General features: G+C 36.6%; 1 protein-coding gene across 1 annotated transcript in view; it reads right to left on the reverse strand.

The window, feature by feature from the left end:
- Window positions 1–19,185, reverse strand: part of cacna2d3a (calcium channel, voltage-dependent, alpha 2/delta subunit 3a) — a 226,562-nt gene that overhangs the window by 159,738 nt on the left and 47,639 nt on the right. The window contains exons 3-4 of the mRNA XM_016566342.1: window positions 15,892–16,008; window positions 13,844–14,044 (exon numbers count right to left, since the gene is read on the reverse strand). Coding sequence (XP_016421828.1) covers window positions 13,844–14,044; window positions 15,892–16,008 — 318 coding nt within the window. The remainder of the gene's footprint in view (window positions 1–13,843; window positions 14,045–15,891; window positions 16,009–19,185) is intronic.

Here is a 19,185-nt window from a genome sequence, read left to right on the forward strand (position 1 = left end):
ACAATTTCTGTATATACATCTTTGTAGATGAATGTTTATAAATACTTTTTCATAAATAAATTACTTATTTTATTTTTAGTCCCATGTGGATTTTGTTCTGTTCAGAATATTTGTAAAAATGTTGCCTTATGTGTTTCATATGTAAAAGCAAATATTTTTACTGTAGATGTTAATATGTTCATATGCACCTATGAAAACTAAAGAGATGGCTTTCCATATTGCTTCAAGAAGAACCTTTAACAACCATGGAATCTTTCGAGTGCAGGAAAGGTTCTTTATAGTGGAAAAGGATTCTTCTGACAGTAGTGTACAGAGTGGTGTATAAAGTGTCTGATGCTTGTAAAGTGACTGTGGCGCAGAGAAGAATATGCTGACAGGCTCAGGAAATAGAGTCAGCAGTCTGATAGGGGTCATTCAGCAGAAACTTTAGTTTAAACAAGTTAAATCTCCACTGGACACTAGTCCTCCGATGTCCTTAGTGTTTTTCACCGCTGTCATATGAATGTAAACATGAAGGCCACTGAAGTAAGCATTTATGTGTTCCTTTATAAGCTGATGAGCAGGCAATAAGGTAGACGAAGATGAGAAGAAAGAGAGCAAGTTATATATATATATATATATATATATATACGGTACAACCCAGCAAGGTTAGCTTGTATAGAGCAGTTTTTGTAATATACCATCAAACAACACCTTTTGTCTCTTCACTGACTACCTCCATAACTTTCTGCCATATATTCACCAAGTGATAGTGATCAAATAATATGTAAAATCTTTGAAGTGAATACCAACAGCACGGAATTATGACGAATGTCGATCTAGAGGGATGTAAATTCTGTGAATTCCGCATGAATTCCGTTTTGGCTGTTCAGACTGTGGTCGTGTTGCAACACATCTGATCTAAATCAGATTTAGTACCACATATGTGACCCTGGACCCCAAAACCAGTCATAAGAACCATTGGGAAGCTGAATAAATAAGCTTTCCATTGATGTATGGTTTGTTAGGATAGGACAGTATTTGGCCGAGATACAATAATTTGAAAATCTGGAATCTGAGGGTGCAAAAAAAATCAAAATATTGAGAAAATCATCTTTAAAGTTGTCCAAATTAAGTTCCTAGCCATGCATATTACTAATCAAAAATTAAGTTTCGATATATTTACGTTTGGGAATGTACAAAATATCTTCATGGAACAAGATCTTTACTTAATATCCTAATGATTTTTTGGCATCAAAGAAAAATTGATAATTTTGACCCATACAATGTATTTTTGGCTATTGCTACAAATATACCCCAGCGACTTAAGACTGCTTTTGTGCTCCAGGGTCACATATGGAATCAAAAGATCAGATTCCATGTGGTTTGTGCTGTTCACACTGACATGAAACTAAATGATCTGAGTCACATATGAGCATAAAAATCGAATTTGGGTCACATTTTTCTGTAGTATGAACGTAGCCTTTGTGGCCAACTTCACAACCACATTTCACTTTATGACGAATGAATGAATAATTGAATGAATGGATGGATGGATGATTGAATGAATGAATGAATGAATGATTGATTGATTGATTGATTGAACACAGATCAATATCATTGGGACTTAACGTCACAAAGTCATCACATAAAAATCAGGGTTATATGTTATTTGATCTGGGTTCTGTTCACATGAGTTGTTCAATGTTTCCTGTGTATTGTACAGAAGAATTAAAATCGTATGATTTGGACCGGCATGAGGGTAAGTAGATGATGACAGAACTTTCATTTTTGGGTGAACTATCCCTTTAAGGCATTTCAGAGGTGCTTGAAAGAATTTAAAAGATGGATTTATAAAGAATCAAATGCATAGCCTCCATACTGCACCATTACAGAAATGAGATTTTCATGTACATCATAAATGTCATACAGCAGAAGAGATGTGAGGCAGAGAGCAGCTTATGTGCTGAATTCCCACTGGTGCGCTTCCTGTAATCTGTTATTTTTGATGGCAGGTGGAGACCAAAGTCTGTGTTGAGGTACATTCGTTTTAACACCCTCAACTATATTTTGACACAGCTGACAGTTTTACTTAATAGGGCTGTCAACTTTAGCAGAGCTAAGTAGGGGATATTTTCAGTTTCCTTTTCTCCATTACCATACCACATATGTCACGTGAGATTTTTGCTAAATTTTTGATTTGATAAATTGGTAACACTTTATTACAGGGACCAATTCTCACTATTAACTAGTTGCATATTAGCATGCCTATTATTAACATATTGGCTGTTTATTAGTGCTTATAAAACACATATTCTGCATGACCATATTCTACATCCCTAATCCTAATCAATACGTAATCAGCAAATTAGGAGTTTAATTAGGCAAAAGTCATAGTTAATGGTTTGTTAATGCCGAGAATTGGACCTTAAAGTGTCACCGATAAATTTGTGCTAGCAGGTGAACACTTGTGTCCATCAATCACAAGAGTGGTGCTGCTGCTGGATAAAGATGTAGAGTAAGATCATCAAACTGCTCTGTCAGTGGATGTAAAGAAAATGCACTTCCAAAACCTTTGCATAGCCTTCCTAAAGATGCATGGCTGAAGTTTATTTTTAATGGCATGCCTGTGCGACTGAAAGATAAAGTTTTTTGTTTGTTCTTCACATTTCACATTTCTTGTGAATTATTCGAAACATGCTGCTGTTTATTCAAAATATCTTTTTAACTGAAAGATACGGCAGTGCTAAGCATTTTGTACTCAGACGCAACATAGGTAAGTATATAGTATAATTCTGACAATTTTACCATCAGTCGAGGGACTGCAGATGCAAAATAGCCTTCTGGCTAATTCTGGCACATTGTACATTTATGTATTATAGATGTGCATTGTCCCTGTCAAATAAACCTGAAATAAAATAAAATAAGTAAGTACATTTATTTAAAATCTTACAGTGTATTTGTCAACAACATATCATTTTTTGAGTGTTTCTAATCAAATCGATATATACCTGGATCAGAAATATTTGCTTAAGCTCAATGTTTCATAATTTTTTTATTATGCGACATATTTTATAATAGATTTTATTATAGTTTCTACTGTTGCTATTATTAACCCTACACACAATGTGTAACTAGGGTTTTACTGTCTTTGTCTCTAAGGAAATTTGTTAACAGTAATCTGTATATAAATATGTGGTTACGTTTATGTTGTTTTCCCAATTGTTAACCTCAAATGACTCGGGTTCAAACATTTACAGCTTTATCACAGCACTTGCCATCTTGAGTATCAAAATGAAATGGGCTGTTTTTCACAAAGAGTGAAAATGAGAATGGAAAATTATCATTTTACAAATATTGGATCTTGGAATTTTTTTAAGTTCTTTCAGCATCTCATCTCTCTTAGTTTCAGTTGTACCCCACTTTTGTACAACCACAGCTGTCCTTCCTTGATCCTTCCCTGTTCATTTAATATCCAAAACTCATGCTACAGTTATCTGTTTCACATTCTTTTTCATTCTAATTTGTCATTTTTGACATTGCCAAAAAATGTATGTAGCCTACATACTAAAATGTTCTCAGCTGTTTGGGTGCAAGACATTAAAACAGGACAAACCGGATGTTAATTAAACACAAAACACAATTCTGTTATTCTGAAATTCTGAATTTGCTCAATAGAAATTGTTGAACGTAGCCTAGACTATATTTAAAAGAGATGTTTGAGTGCAGTGTTTAGTAGAGGTAACTGTATGCAGGTGAAGACATCGCCAACACCCATGTTTGAGAGAAAGGATATTTCGAACAAGAATATAATCAATATGGTTAAATGAATTTGCAGTCTTGTCTGATCTGCATAATTCACTGTGTTCGGACAACAGGTACTAAACAAGTACATTCTTAGTGAATTTGTCCTTTCCTCTTGCAGCCCTGCGTAAAAACACATTAAAAAGGTGCTATTAAGTGTCAGTTGTTTCAATATATTTTTGAGGGTGTTACAAAGATGTAGAAGGATGCTTGTATATATGCTGCTAGTGTGCACCTCAACACAGACTCTGGTCTCCACCTGCCAACAGAAATAACGCAGATTAAACACACCAGTGGGAATTCAGCACATAAGCTGCTCTCTGCCTCACATCTCTGCTGTCGTATGACATTTACTACGCCCATGAAAATCTTATTTCTGTAATTGTGCAGTGTGGAAGCACCGAATTAAGCCTTACCCTGCTAGGAAAAGAGAAAATCCCCAGCAGGAAGAATGATTTACTCAGAAACTTCTCTAGCATAAATATTTATGGATGAGGAGAAAAGAAGGAAGATATTTTTTACACAGAGTGGTGTTTGCCCATGCAAAAGTTACCACAACACTAAGGTGCTGTGGGTGTTTGCCAGAGTTTTGCTGGGTGGTTATTAAAGAGCTGCTATGACATTGCTATATGGTTGATAAGGAATTCAGTGTGTTTGCTATGGCATTGGCTAGGTGGTTGTTAGCACATTTCTATGGTGTTCTGGTAGGTTGCTACTTCTGGACATTGCTGGAGTGTTTCATGTGGTCTCAGATGAAAAGGCTCCTCCCTTATAAAAGTCACAGTTCATCTCTCCTCAATAAACTGCATGATTCGAGGTACCATGCATGTAACTCCTCCCACACCATTTGTGCCAAGGACAAGAAAAATGTAATACTTAGGATTTGGGGTTTCTTCAAATCATTTACGCTTCTGACCACTAGTTAGATTATCTGGTTACCTGTGGCCATTCGCAAGTTCGAGGCTTTGACATTGGCCTTCAGGACTATCACTGGAACTGCACCCTCCTACCTCAATACACTTTTATTCTATCTATTCCATCTTATTTTGTTATATTTTTTCTTCTGTCTATGTTCAGTCCTGCCATTTCCAGTCAAAATGTAAAATTTCATGTTTTGAAAAAAAGTCAAGATGTTTGTATCAATTGATTGCTCATTTAACATTTCTAGCATTAAAAAATGTCAGATATTTATTGTTTAGAGATGGCCTATATCTTACCAAGAACGTAACATTTTGACCCTTACGGCTGAAGCATTGTGCTGGAATTTGCACAACAGTAAAGCCCACCTTACAGCTTTATCACTAATTGTTTACATTTTCAATTTGGGGCACTCAACAAGTGCTTCTTTCTGTCCATCATGTTCTTCTTTGCATTGTTAACATCACGAGCACTGCGTTTTGAAGAGACGGAGAGTGAATTCACTTTAATTTATGAATTTCTATGATTTTAATTTTATTTTACTACACTATTAATGTGTATGTGTATGTGTTTATAATTTAAAATAAAAAGTATACAATTAAACAATCATTTTAAAGTGATATTTTGGGTTCCCTAGTGTCCTGGTGGGCCCATATGCTTGGCATACTCTGCACACCCCATAACGGCGTCTCTGATACTTGATATTATGCACTGCACATAGCGTAGCTCTTATGATAAATAGTCTGTGATGTTCCTCATTTGCAAGTCACTTTAGATAAAAGCATCTGCTAAAAAGAATACATGTAAATACAGGCAATGCAAATAGTGATGCTTGGTTTAGCAAATGAGAGTGAAGAACAAAGAGAGAAAAAACACAAGTACTGGTCACCTCCTGCCCTCAATGAAATGTTGCCGGGTAACATATAGTTTCCATGCATTGCTCTCAGTGAAATTACATGCGTATAATCAGCTCCCTGCTGTATGTCATTTTCCTGCATGGTTATTTCCATGAGGATTGGCGAGAGGAGCGGCATCAGGCAGCGAGAGCGCTGGAACAGATTATGAAGCTGAGCAAGTGCTCTGCAATGAGCAGATAAGAAGACGTTCACTTGCTCTGCTGCCAGCCAGAAACTCAACAAACAGCCAAAACCAGGAGAGCGTGCACAGACCGTCTCTGAGGAGGATTCACCCTTCAGCAGTCTTCAGTGTTTATTTATTTATTTTCTGCTTCAAATGTCTGACTTCACCATATCATCACTAGAGGCAAAATCAGAGCAGGAAGATTTCAATGTAAAGCAGCACCACTGGGTTCATATTCACGGTTAATAAAACCTCACCACAACCACACGTCTGATGTCAGTGAGTTCATAGTGGAGCTAATCCAAGATATTGCTGTTATGCTTTATGCCTATAAGACATTTGGAGACGCTGTCCATTTAGGATGTGCAGTGGACTTTACGGACTTTATCAATATTAGAAGTTGTGAATTAGTAATGCTAATGTTAAAGGGGTCATCGGATGCCCATTTTCCACAAGTTGATATGATTCTTTAGGGTCTTAATGAAAAGTCTATAACATGCTTTGGTTAAAATTTCTCAATGGTTATTTTTTACCGCACCTCTATTCCATGGGGTGACAAGCTGTTCTCTGAGGCTGTAAACTTTGGCTGCATTTAGCTGCGGAACTTGCTAACTAGCACATTATTAGGAAAGGTGATTTGCAAAGATTCATTAAAAAAAACTTATACTCCCCTGCTGAAAAATCCAGCATAAACCAGCATGGATTCCAAGCTGGTCCATTCTGGTATAGTGCTGGTTTAGGCTGGTTTATGCTGGTATAGTGCTAGTCTAGCTGGTGGACCAGCTTATCCATGCTGTTCTCAAGCAAAATGGAGCTGGTGATGCTGGTTCACCAGCATGGGCTTTGTAGGGTTGAGTGTCAGTAGGCCAGGTTTCTGTACACAAGAAATTTTTGGGGGACAAACATAGTTTTTGCTTGCATATTTCTCTATTTAACACATTAATGATGTAAAGGAAAAACAATATAAGGGTAAAACATATGATTTATTGAATTATATTATAACTTTGTAATTTCTTTTGCTCCCTCTACTGAAAGTAGAACTGAACATTTTAATTGCTTAAGTTATGATTACATTGTTAATCAATGTCACATGGTAAACTGGTAAAACGTTTCAAAGCATCAAGGGAATGATCTCCTGTTTCATAGGATCTGTACATAAATCAGTTAAAATCAGTTAAAAAGAGCTTTTGTACACTGGATAACAGGGGTTATGAGAAGAGCTCTTTCAATGGTACAGTTAATAACTTCATAATGAAAGTTCAAAACTGAAAGTTGTTTTTAAAGATTTTCATACTTATCTGGGAAGTCACATATGTCCAAATCCAGCTGTCAGTCACAGATTTCAAAAAGTGCACATAGAAATGTATAGTAAGTGTGTGCATAGTAAGGTATGTCAGTGCAGTCAGGGCCATGAAATATTATTGAAAATAATGATAGCATGCACTTTTAACAATTGCTGAAACGGTTAATTTAACCAAAATAAATGGCCAAGTGCCCAACTAGAGGGAACACTAATCACCATACTAATGACATACTTTAGCAACCTTTGTGGTTGTTGGTTTTTACAGTGTAAACATGTAACCAGCAACATGTGTTTTTCTTTAATAAATAATTTATTTGGAAAATTGTATTGGTCTTTAACTACAAACACTAACCAATTTCAAAAGAAATGGTATATCTAACACATACACAAGTTTTGTTGTGGTCTTGCTGGGATCATACCAGCACCCAAAAGACAACAAATGCTGGTCCACCAGCACACCAGCATTCCAAACTGGTCCCAGCATGCAAAACATACCTTATGCTGGTCCACCAGCACACCTAAATTGGGGGGTGCGTTCCCTTCAAAAACAAAGGTAATCCTCTGCGTCTTCAGCAGCTCAGATGTCGGGAGTAAATGACGACTGCTATGTTCATTATTACATCCAACAACAGAACACCTCAATCGCTTATGAGACATTATTGTCTACACCTGCTCCAGCGTCGAAACAATGGCAGCTGTTTACAGCTCACTCAGGACCGGTCTGTGATAAAACACCGGTGTCAGTCAACAATCATGGGAGGGGCCTGGGTCTGTGTGATGTCACTCTGCCAAGAATCTGTAAACAGTTTGATCTGAGAAAGTGGTTATGATTTATTGGGATTTTAAAAAAACACTGGGTGGATTTTTATCATTATACTGTAGGGTGGTTGTGTACACACACTGCCACATTTCAGTTCAAACAACATGTAAAAGTGAATTTTGCATACGATGACCCCTTTAAAACCTTCATGAAGTGACAAAAATACTTGGTTCATGACTAAAATTACTGGTTACAATTTATTTAAATAGTCCATCTCTGCAATAGTTAGTAGACGTTCTGCTAACTACAAGTAACTTTACAAGTACATGTCAACTAACTCTCATTAGTGTATTAGTATACTGTCAGGTTAGGGTTGGGCGAGCAATATGGCAAAAAATATATTTATATCACCATGAAAATCTTTAATATAAGGTGATATTGATAATTAGATATATAAATTTCTAATTTGTATTTATTTCAAGTTTAAAGGCAGATTTTTGTTCCTAAGTGAAACTTGTAGAAACCAGACTGTTAATTGTGGTTTTTTAAAGTACTCTATGATTAGAAAATGATAAACACTTCACGTTGTTTTAATTCTTTACACTTTTCCAGTTATTTTTCCTTAGCACAATAAATATTGTAATATAAAAATTAATTTCTTAGTTTCTGCATGTTCTAAAGAGTGATATTGTTTCAAATCATGAAACAGGTTTGTGTTGCCTGATTTTGATGATGCATATCTTCAGCACAGTTTGCAGTGCAGGCTGCAATATTAATAATATACAACAGAACACCTCAATCGCTTATGAGACATTATTGTCTACACCTGCTCCAGCGTCGAAACAATGGCAGCTGTTTACAGCTCACTCAGGACCGGTCTGTGATAAAACACCGGTGTCAGTCAACAATCATGGGAGGGGCCTGGGTCTGTGTGATGTCACTCTGCCAAGAATCTGTAAACAGTTTGATCTGAGAAAGTGGTTATGATTTATTGGGATTTTAAAAAAACACTGGGTGGATTTTTATCATTATACTGTAGGGTGGTTGTGTACACACACTGCCACATTTCAGTTCAAACAACATGTAAAAGTGAATTTTGCATACAATGACCCCTTTAAAACCTTCATGAAGTGACAAAAATACTTGGTTCATGACTAAAATTACTGGTTACAATTTATTTAAATAGTCCATCTCTGCAATAGTTAGTAGACGTTCTGCTAACTACAAGTAACTTTACAAGTACATGTCAACTAACTCTCATTAGTGTATTAGTATACTGTCAGGTTAGGGTTGGGCGAGCAATATGGCAAAAAATATATTTATATCACCATGAAAATCTTTAATATAAGGTGATATTGATAATTAGATATATACATTTCTAATTTGTATTTATTTCAAGTTTAAAGGCAGATTTTTGTTCCTAAGTGAAACTTGTAGAAACCAGACTGTTAATTGTGGTTTTTTAAAGTACTCTATGATTAGAAAATGATAAACACTTCACGTTGTTTTAATTCTTTACACTTTTCCAGTTATTTTTCCTTAGCACAATAAATATTGTAATATAAAAATTAATTTCTTAGTTTCTGCATGTTCTAAAGAGTGATATTGTTTCAAATCATGAAACAGGTTTGTGTTGCCTGATTTTGATGATGCATATCTTCAGCACAGTTTGCAGTGCAGGCTGCAATATTAATAATATTAAATTTTTTTGTCTCTTATAAATGACAGTAGGCTTGAGTTAGGATGCAGAGGTAAATGCTTGTTATCAAAAACAGTAGCATCTGTAAAAAAAAATGTAACAACCTAATTTTTATATGGTGAAATTTAATTATTCTGACTTTTTGAGTTTTATTAAAATTAAAGGGATAGTTTACCCAAAAATGAAAATTTGATGTTTATCTGCTTACCCCCAGGTCATCCAAGATGTAGGTGACTTTGTGTCTTCAGTAGAACACAAACTGAGATTTTTAACTCCAGCCGTTGCAGTCTATCAGTCGTATAATGCATGGCAATGTTAACAAAATCTATGAGAGTAAAAAAAACATGCACAGACAAATCCAAATTAGTTTACGTTAAAGGGTGTGTTGATATCCAGCCGAAGAGCAATCAACCATAACTTCAGGCGAGCAGGCTCAGAAGTTGGGAATACGTGGAAAGTCACCACTCCCGAATGAGTTCGCGCGAGAGAAAGTAATCTTTTAGTTTTAAGTTGTTTTGAACAATCCGGATAAGCACAAGTAAGTACTATTTTGATTAGCCGCCGTACCTACAATGACTGTGCACTGTGTAAACAATGAGTGACGTATACGCGCGAGAGATCACTTCCGGCGCTTGCGTAAACTACGCCAGAGCGCGTACACACCTCATGCACCGGATGCCGTGCGCGCGCTGACATAGTGGTGTATTAGAGGTAAAAAATTATATAAATACTGTTCGGTTTCTCGCACAAACCGATCGTATCAAATTTTCATTTTTGAGTGAACTATCCCTTTAACCATTGGTCTTATATAATATTATACATTTAGATCATGATAACAACCGTTAAAATAACACATATAGCACCTCAATACCATGGTAAAAATATGACTATATGGTTTCTAGGTATTTTATGAAAAACAGTAGTCTAAATATATTTAGTATAAATGAACAAATACTTTAGCTAAATCACAAAAAAACACAGTGTTTCTCCTTTTCGTCAGTGCCATTTCCTCTTGCTTTAAACTAGACCGGAGTCATTTGTGTTGTTCACCGAATTCAAGCACTTCACACTGGATCTCACAGCGCCGTTTAGTGCTCATGTGACCGAGACTCATCAGCGATTAAATGCATCTGCTCTAGTAAGTTTATCAAATTCTTGTTATCGTTTCATCGAGGAAAATTATATTACAATAATTATCATTAGTGTTTTATCACCCAGCCCTAGGTTAGGGTTAGTATAATGAGTTGACATGTACTTGCAAAGTTACTTAGTAGAGTGTCTGTTGGGGGACCATCAAAATAAAGTGTTAGGCTACACTGCTCAATAATGAATTAAATATTAAAGTTAAAAAAAATTTACTTACTGTATATACATTGTGTAATTCGTTGAAAGCAAAATGATGTGACAATGGTCAATGGAAACCAAAACCCACTGAGGGCTGAATTAAAAATCACACTGAAAATCAAAGTTTAAAAAAAGCAGAGATCGCGGTGGATGCCTGCAACAGTTTTGAATTGCAGCTTTTTGAGACAAATTTTCCCATGACTGTGTTGTGTGTGGTGGTGTATCAACCTCCAAAAATATAATAAGAATTTTATTCAGGACTTTGCAGACTTTGTGGCGGGGATTGCATTGACATATGATCACTTTTTAAATTTTGGTGATTTTAACATACATCTGTGCTGTGAATCCAAACCTGTGGCTAAAGATTTAACTGATTCATAACTCATAAGTCTAACTGATTCATTTAATCTCACGCAGTCGGTCACTGGTCCGACCCATGAAAAAGGACATACTTTGGACCTTGTGTTGTCGTATGGTTTATGTATTACTATCAGTGAAATATGTTACGCATGTTTTTCAGATCACCTGCCTGTTTTATTTACTGTGGTTGTTCCCAGTTTGGAGATTTAATTGCCTTTAATTGCCTCCCGGTTTGGAGATTTAATTGCCTTTAAAGGCACAATATGTAATTTTCGCCGCTGGAGGGCGCGTATTCTAAATAAACAAAGAGGCAAAGGCGTAGTTTGATGATGCCGTGACTGAGTGTGGAATCATGGGAGTTGTCTATCGTCACCTGTCTATTAAAACGCACGACATATTAAAGCGTATATTTGGTGTTTCCATGTTTTCTACAAAACAAAACGGTCAAAACATGGTCCGTGTCACTAGTTAAAATTGTTTATTTCTCTGGATTTAAACATTCTTCGAAACATTTGGGATAATGCAAGTACACAAGTCAGCAAAATATATAAAACTGTTCTAGTGGTTTTTGGATATTTTAATAAAAAAATCTTACATATTATGCCTTTAATTGCCTCACAGTTTTCTAGTGATTTTAAAGACTCATTGTTGTACAATCTTGATGACTGTAATCTCAGTGTAGAGGAATTCACTGTCTTATTTAACTGTACTTGTACTGAGATATTGGACTCTGTTGCTCCGTTGAGGAAAAAAATGTCCTAAAGCTCTTTCAGAACCCTGGTTGAATGACATTACCCGCTCCCTCAGACGTGCCTGCAGAGTAGCCGAGAGAAAGTGGGAAAAGGATAAACTCAAAGTCTCGTTTAAATTTTGCAGGACGCATTATGTACATTTTCCAACCTTGTAACCAGTAACAGCCAGCGGCCTCAGGTTCTTTTTAATGTTTTTAACTCTCTTGATAACCCTCGTTACTCAGACTGCATTGTGTCATCTTTAATATTATGTGAAAACTTTCTGAAATATTTTGTAGACAAAATTGCTGGTCTAAGTTTTCCACCCATCATGGTTATCAGTGACCCCTCTGACTTTTCTTTTTGCCCAGCTGTCTTCCAGCATTGTACAGTATTTTTGGTTAATACATTGCTCAGCTAGGGGTGTGTACCAGCTGTTTTTAAACATGCCATTGTGCAACCACTTTTAAAAAAGAAAAATTTGGATCCTTCAATTTTTGTCTTATTTTAGACAAAGTATTTATGAAAAATTTCAGTCTGGTTTTAACCTGTTAACCTGCACCCCCCATTTTGGGACTCACAGCTGAAAATGACCTACCTACTTAAAATGGTAACAGTTCCTGACAACAGTGTGCTACACACACAATTTTGGTGTCTTTGGAAAGAAGATCCTTTGGGCTTTACTATCCATCATCCAGAGTTAATAATGCTCAAAAAGATTAAGCTCTGTCACAGTACAGAAACTGCTCTTTTAAGAGTTTCTAATGATCTTCTTCTAGCTGTGGACTCCGGTAACTCTGCTGTATTAGTCCTTTTGGAGTTGACTGCGACCTTTGATACGGTCAACCAATCAATTATTTTATCCAGACTTGAACAGTGTGTTGGCATTAAGGGCATAGCCCTCAAATGGTTTCAATCGTATTTGACAGACAGAAGTTTTTCTGTTCACCATGGTGAATTTTCTTCATATGCTGCCCCTCTTCTTTGTGGTTTCCCCCAAGGGTCCATATTAGGACCCATGTTGTTTTCTTTGTATATGTTGCCCTTGGGGTATATTTTAAGAAAATACAGTATCTCCTACCATTGTTATGTGGATGATATATGACCCGTCAAAACAAATGACAAAGTTTAATTTATGTCATTACTTAATTGCCTGAGAGATTTAAAAATATGGCTGGATCAGAATTTTCTTTTTCTTAATGAAAATAAGACTGAGATTGTTGTGTTTGGTCATCCTGGGGATTTAGGTGCTTGTATAGATGCTCTTGGTAGTTTAGGATATGTTCGTCCACTTACCAAGAATCTCGGTGTGATTTTTGACAGTGCTTTTAAATTTGAAAAACAGATTAGTTCTGTTGTAAAAGGCTTTTTTTTTTCAGCCGAGACTGTTGGCTAAAGTCAAGCCTTACCTGCCGCTTAAGAAGTTTGAAAGAGTAATCCATGATTTTATAACGTCGACTAAACTACTGTAACTCTTTATATGTTGGATTGGATCAGTCATCTCTTCAACACTTACAGTTAGTCCAGAATGCAACAGCTCAGCTACTAACTGGGACTAAAAAGTGTGTGATAAATAATGTCACAAATGTTCTCAATTGTATTCAGGTCTGGGGAATGTGAGAGCCAGTCAGTGGCATCGATGCCTTCGTCATCCGTCACACTTTGGTCAGAAACATGCACACTAGCAGTCTGCTGGAAGTCTGGAGGTCATTTTGAGGGCTCTGCCAGTGCTCCTGTTCCTCTTTGCACAAAGAAACGGATACTGGTCCTGCTGCTGGGTTGTTGCCCTTCTACGGCCCTGTAGTCTGCTGGAAGTCTGGAGGTCATTTTGAGGGCTCTGCCAGTGCTCCTGTTCCTCTTTGCACAAAGAAGCGGATACTGGTCCTGCTGCTGGGTTGTTGCCCTTCTACGGCCCTGTCCAGCTCGTAACCACCCATCTCCCATATCTCCTCCATGTTCTTGAGACTGTGCTCGAAAACACACCAAACCTCCTTTGCGTCAGCATGTATGAATGTGCCATCCTGAAGGAGCTTGGCTACCTGGGCAACCTGAGTGGGTTGCAGGTACTGCCTCATGCTACAAGTAGTGAGAAGGACCCTAACAAAACACTACACTACAAATCCACAAAGACTAGTGACAAATCAGTCAAGAAGGATAAGAGGAGAGCAGAACCTGCAAAACCATTCCCTTTTTGAGGTTTGTCTTACTGTTGCCTCTCCAGTGTCCCTGTTGTCACTTTCATTTGCACCAAAGCAGGTGAAACTGATTCACAATCACTTGTGCTTCCTAGCTGGACAGACTGATATTGACTTGATGTTGATTGATGATTAAGTGTTCTCTTCATTTTTTGAGCAGTGTGTTAAGAAGACAGTCTACTAATACTCTAATGACTGGTAGTTGACATGTAGTTGCAAAGTTACTTAAATCAGCAGAATATCTAAAATGGACTATCGAAATAAAGTGTTACTAAATTACCAAATGTCAAAAGGTCCTCTCAGAAACCACAAATTAGAAAATAAAAGAAAGAAAAGAAAATGAAAAAAAAATGTGATTCCATTACTGCACAAAATGATCTTACGGTTAAAGCTATAGTAGTAATAGTTATTTATTTTTATTTCCACATCAGCATCTAAGACCATCTTCATGTCAAAAACCGAGTTGCAATAATACAAGAGTTACATAGACACAAAATAAAAACCAGGCAAACCAAAATTATACAACATTTTTGTTTTAAATCACCAGATGAAACCCATTGGCACTTGAAAGGTGCTGTGCATAAAAGCTTCTGCTAAATCAATTTATGTAAATGTACTTTTTTTGATAAACCAAAGATGGCCCTCTTTACCTGAAAAGACATTTGTCTGGGGTGCATAATCTCAAAATGTTTACTGGGTTATACCTTCCAAGTAAGACATTATACAAACTAAATTCAAATGAAAATATTTAATTCTTGCAGAAGGACAACTATCACTGCACTTCACAGATCTGGGCTTTATGGCCAAACGCAGGACTGTCCTCAGTGCATTAAAGCACACTTGGTAAAAAAGCACCTAAAGAACTCAGACTGAGAGAAACAAAATTCTCTGGTCTGATGAATTTCATCACCAAGAGTCATCTCTAAATCAGGCGCCGCTTATCATCTGCACAATACCATCCCGACAGTGAAGCATGGTGGTGCTAGCATCATTCTTTAGGGGTGTTTTTCAGTCGCAGGGACTGGGAAACTGGTCAAAGACAATGTAAGAGTGGCTTAGGGACGGATCTGTGAATGTCCTTGAGTGGCCCAGACAGAGCTCCGACTTGAACCCAATTAAACATCTCTGTAGAAACCTGAAGACATCCACTGACAGTCCCCATTCAAACTAAAGGCGCTGAAGAGAATCTTTAGAGGAACAGCAGGAAATCCACAAATCCAGATGTGCAAAGCTTGTTGCATCAAAAGACTTGAGGCTGCAATCCCTGTATTGATTTAAGGGTCTGAATACTTATGTCAACAATATATTTCAGCAATTCTTTTCTTTTTTAATTTGAAAATTTTAATTAATTTGAAAATCTGAAAGGTAATGGTGAATAATTGGAAAACAATGCTTATGTGTGTAAGATATGTTTTGAGTGTATGATGGACTTTGATTCATGCTAGATGATTAAAAAAAAAACATATGTAAGTAAATATTGCTGTTTGTTACTATGTATTGTGGAGAATATCAAATACATTTTTGAGTGTTTTTTTAGAGGAAAACTGTATGGAAGAGAGACCTTGGTTGTTGTTTACTTGGTTTTTACTGTATTTTACATTTTGCTGCAAACATTTGTATTTTAACTGGCTATAATGTTCTTGGCCTGAAAAACCTGTGCCAATCTTTATGCTGATAAACCCAATAAAACTCTGTTTGAAACATGCAAAGACAGTTACCTTTATAGCTTCAGCCTTCTTGTGGAACATCTGCGCCATTTTCCCAGCAAGTTTCTTCACCAGTTTGATTCCATCAATCTCCTCCACCCTCACCGACTGCTCAAGCTCCTTGTATTTCTATGGAAAAAAAGACATCTGACAATGACATTTATAAAACAAATTATCCCACTCCTTGCTGCTCATTGGCCAGTCCAGTGATAGACTGTAGCAACAGCTGTGATGTGAACAGCTGTTAAGCAGCTACTTGAATCTCACTGCATATCACCCATAGAAACCAACTATTGATAGGGATAGTCCTGCCAAAAAAATGAAAATTCTGTCATTATTTACTCACACTTATCTTGTTCCAAACCTGTATTAGTTTATAGGTACAACTTGAGGATGAGTATATCACAGAATTTTTTTTTTTTTGAGTGGAATATCCCTTTAATCCTAAACTAGATGTGCTGTTGGGATGAAGATCTGATCCATACTAAGAGCAACGGAAAGCTGCTTGATTTGGCAGTGACACCTGTGTGAGTTTGGCTTCAAATATACACAACTGACAATAGACCCACAAAATTTCACTGACATTTCACTAATGTGACCACAGCATTTATATCCCTTGTAAATGGCAGCTGTACCATAACATTTGAACTTTTTGCACTTCTGGTTTGATTTGGACTAAATTTCACTACTTCTGTACTCTGCACCACAATGTCAACTTTGAATCTAAACTAATTATGTTTTATGATTTAAAATTTTATTTATTCTGTTTCTATTTATTCTGATGAGCAATGTTTAGTTTTTTTGGTTTGTTTGTAAGGAGAGAGGGAAGGAGACAGTCAGAAGTGCTCTTGGCTTATGTGGGGATGAAACTAAATATAATCCTATTCCTGATCCCATAACTCCCCAAACCTCACTCTCAAAGCCCTTCAATCCACTCCACTACACTCCAGGCCAAACATTATCTCAAAGGCTAGAGATGTGGCTCTTCACATGACTAGCCAAGCATCCGTGTATGTGTCTTTGCACATGTACACACTTACATTTGATTTTACTTTTACACTAATTAAGCAACTTACGGTTATTTCTTGGCTGCTCGGTAATAAAAAAAATGTCCACAGATTGTGCCCAGGCTTGATATTAGCAAAAAACATGCAGTTTATGGGAATGCCGCAACAAATAATGATGGTGACAACTGCAGTGAATTCTGTCAATACATACAGTAGTTGCATTAAGAGCAGAGCAGACATACAAAAATTACAAGCAGTTTACAAGTAGAAACTTGTAAAGTTACAAGTAATCCAAAATGCAGCAGCTAGATTCCTGAGGGGGTGTAACAAGTTCGATCATGTTACTCCCCTCTTGTGATCATTGCATTGGCTGGCAGTTCACTATCGAATTGAATTTAAAATCTTGCTACTTGTCTATATTCACTCAACAATCAAGCTCGTAAGAAATCTAAGAAACGTAGCAAGTACATTGGTAAAATAGTCCATGAGACATCAGTGGTTCAGCCGTAATTTCACGAAGCTACGAGAATACTTTTTGTGTGCAAAGAAAACAACAACATAATTTATTCAACAATTCTTCTCCCCGAGTTACCATCTTCCGCCATTTTGGAGAGTAACCCAGAACATAATCAACGTAATGAGCATTTTTTACGTTCAGCAAAAGCACGTGCATGCTGAACGTAAACAACGCTCATTACATTGATTCAGATCAGGTAAAAATCAGGTAGACAAAACACAGATTGGAACAATAAGGAAGGAGAACCATGGAAAAAGAACATACTGTAGGCACAATGCAGAACTTCAAACTAAAAGTTCAAACAACAAAAGCACCATGACACTTAACTAACACTAAACTACATTACATATATTACATCAAATCAAATAAATAAAATGAAATGCTATTTAGTGAGAGGCACAGTTACATTTGGTACAATTACCACATTTAAAAGCCTCCTATAAATATGGGTGTGTCCAACCTATTTGCATGTAGGGCTGATCATTCTTAGTAAACTGCCCACAAATAGACTGTAGTGTGCAAGCAACAAGTTTCCTTTATGTGGGCCATTGTGAGTTAATATGAGATTTAATACAGCAAAATTGCTTACTAACGTATTACTTATTTATGATACATACAGTATTTGCTATATCTTCTACTTTGATCGTGTGAAGCCAGTTTACTTTTGTATAACAAGCAGCACAAGTTCAGCATTATACCAGAAATGAACTTTTTAAAGAGAAAACTTTAAAACACAGGAAGTACATTAAGTAAAATTATGAAATACTAAACACTAAGCATGTTAACATGTTCAAGCACATAATCAAACAATTATAACAATTTAAATTGTACGGGAGTTTATAGATTTTCTTAAACCGTTTTAATCAAAAGTGTATTCGGGATGCATGGATCATGATTTTTTTTTTCTTGGCTGATTCCGATTGCAGGTTTTTTACAAGCAAATGGGCCAATTATGATGCTAATTGCTGATTTTTTTTCCTTTAAACAACAGACAAGAAAGCAGTCTGCAGTGCCACAAGGATCTGTCCTAGGCCCTCTGCTATTTTCAATATACATGTTGCCCCTTGGTAATATCATTAAAAAAAATACGGGATTAGTTTCCATTGCTATGCTGATGATACTCAACTATATATTTCAACAAGACCATATGAAACTTCTAAATTATCTAAGCTAACAGAGTGTGTTAAAAATGTAAAAGATTGGATGACCAATTATTTTCTCCTATTAAAATCGGATAAGATAAAGATATTACTTATTGGACAAAAAAAAACAAAAAAAAACCGGTACACAGAATCTCTTAGATTACACTTTACAATCTAGACGGATGACTGTTATTTCCTCTACAGTCAAAAATGTAGGTGTTATATTAGACTGCAACTTTACAAAAACAGCATACTTCCATCTTAGAAACATTGCCAAACTACGGAACATGCTACCCGTTTCTGATGCAGAAAAACTAGTTCATGCATTCATGACCTCTAGACTGTACTATTGTAATGCACTGCCAGGTGGTTGTTGTAATGAACGGTCCACTGAACGACAAGTTGAAGAACCCAAGTGCAGTTTATTAAAGTTCAAAAGTGATCAAACAACAAAGGCTGGACTAGACTTGACACACACCGACAGCAGGGTTACAAACATTCAATACAAGACAAGAGACAGTAGGTGCGTTCGACTTGAACCACGGCTACAGATGGCGGTCAACGAGAGTAGCCATTTGCAGTCGGGGTTGAAAACAGAGTCGTCAAGCCGGACACTTTCTGCTCCCGGTAGTGACGCTCA

The sequence above is a fragment of the Sinocyclocheilus rhinocerous genome, unplaced genomic scaffold (assembly GCF_001515625.1).
Source record: "Sinocyclocheilus rhinocerous isolate Xijiao unplaced genomic scaffold, SAMN03320098_v1.1 scaffold1023, whole genome shotgun sequence".
Classification (NCBI taxonomy): Eukaryota; Metazoa; Chordata; class Actinopteri; order Cypriniformes; family Cyprinidae; genus Sinocyclocheilus; species Sinocyclocheilus rhinocerous.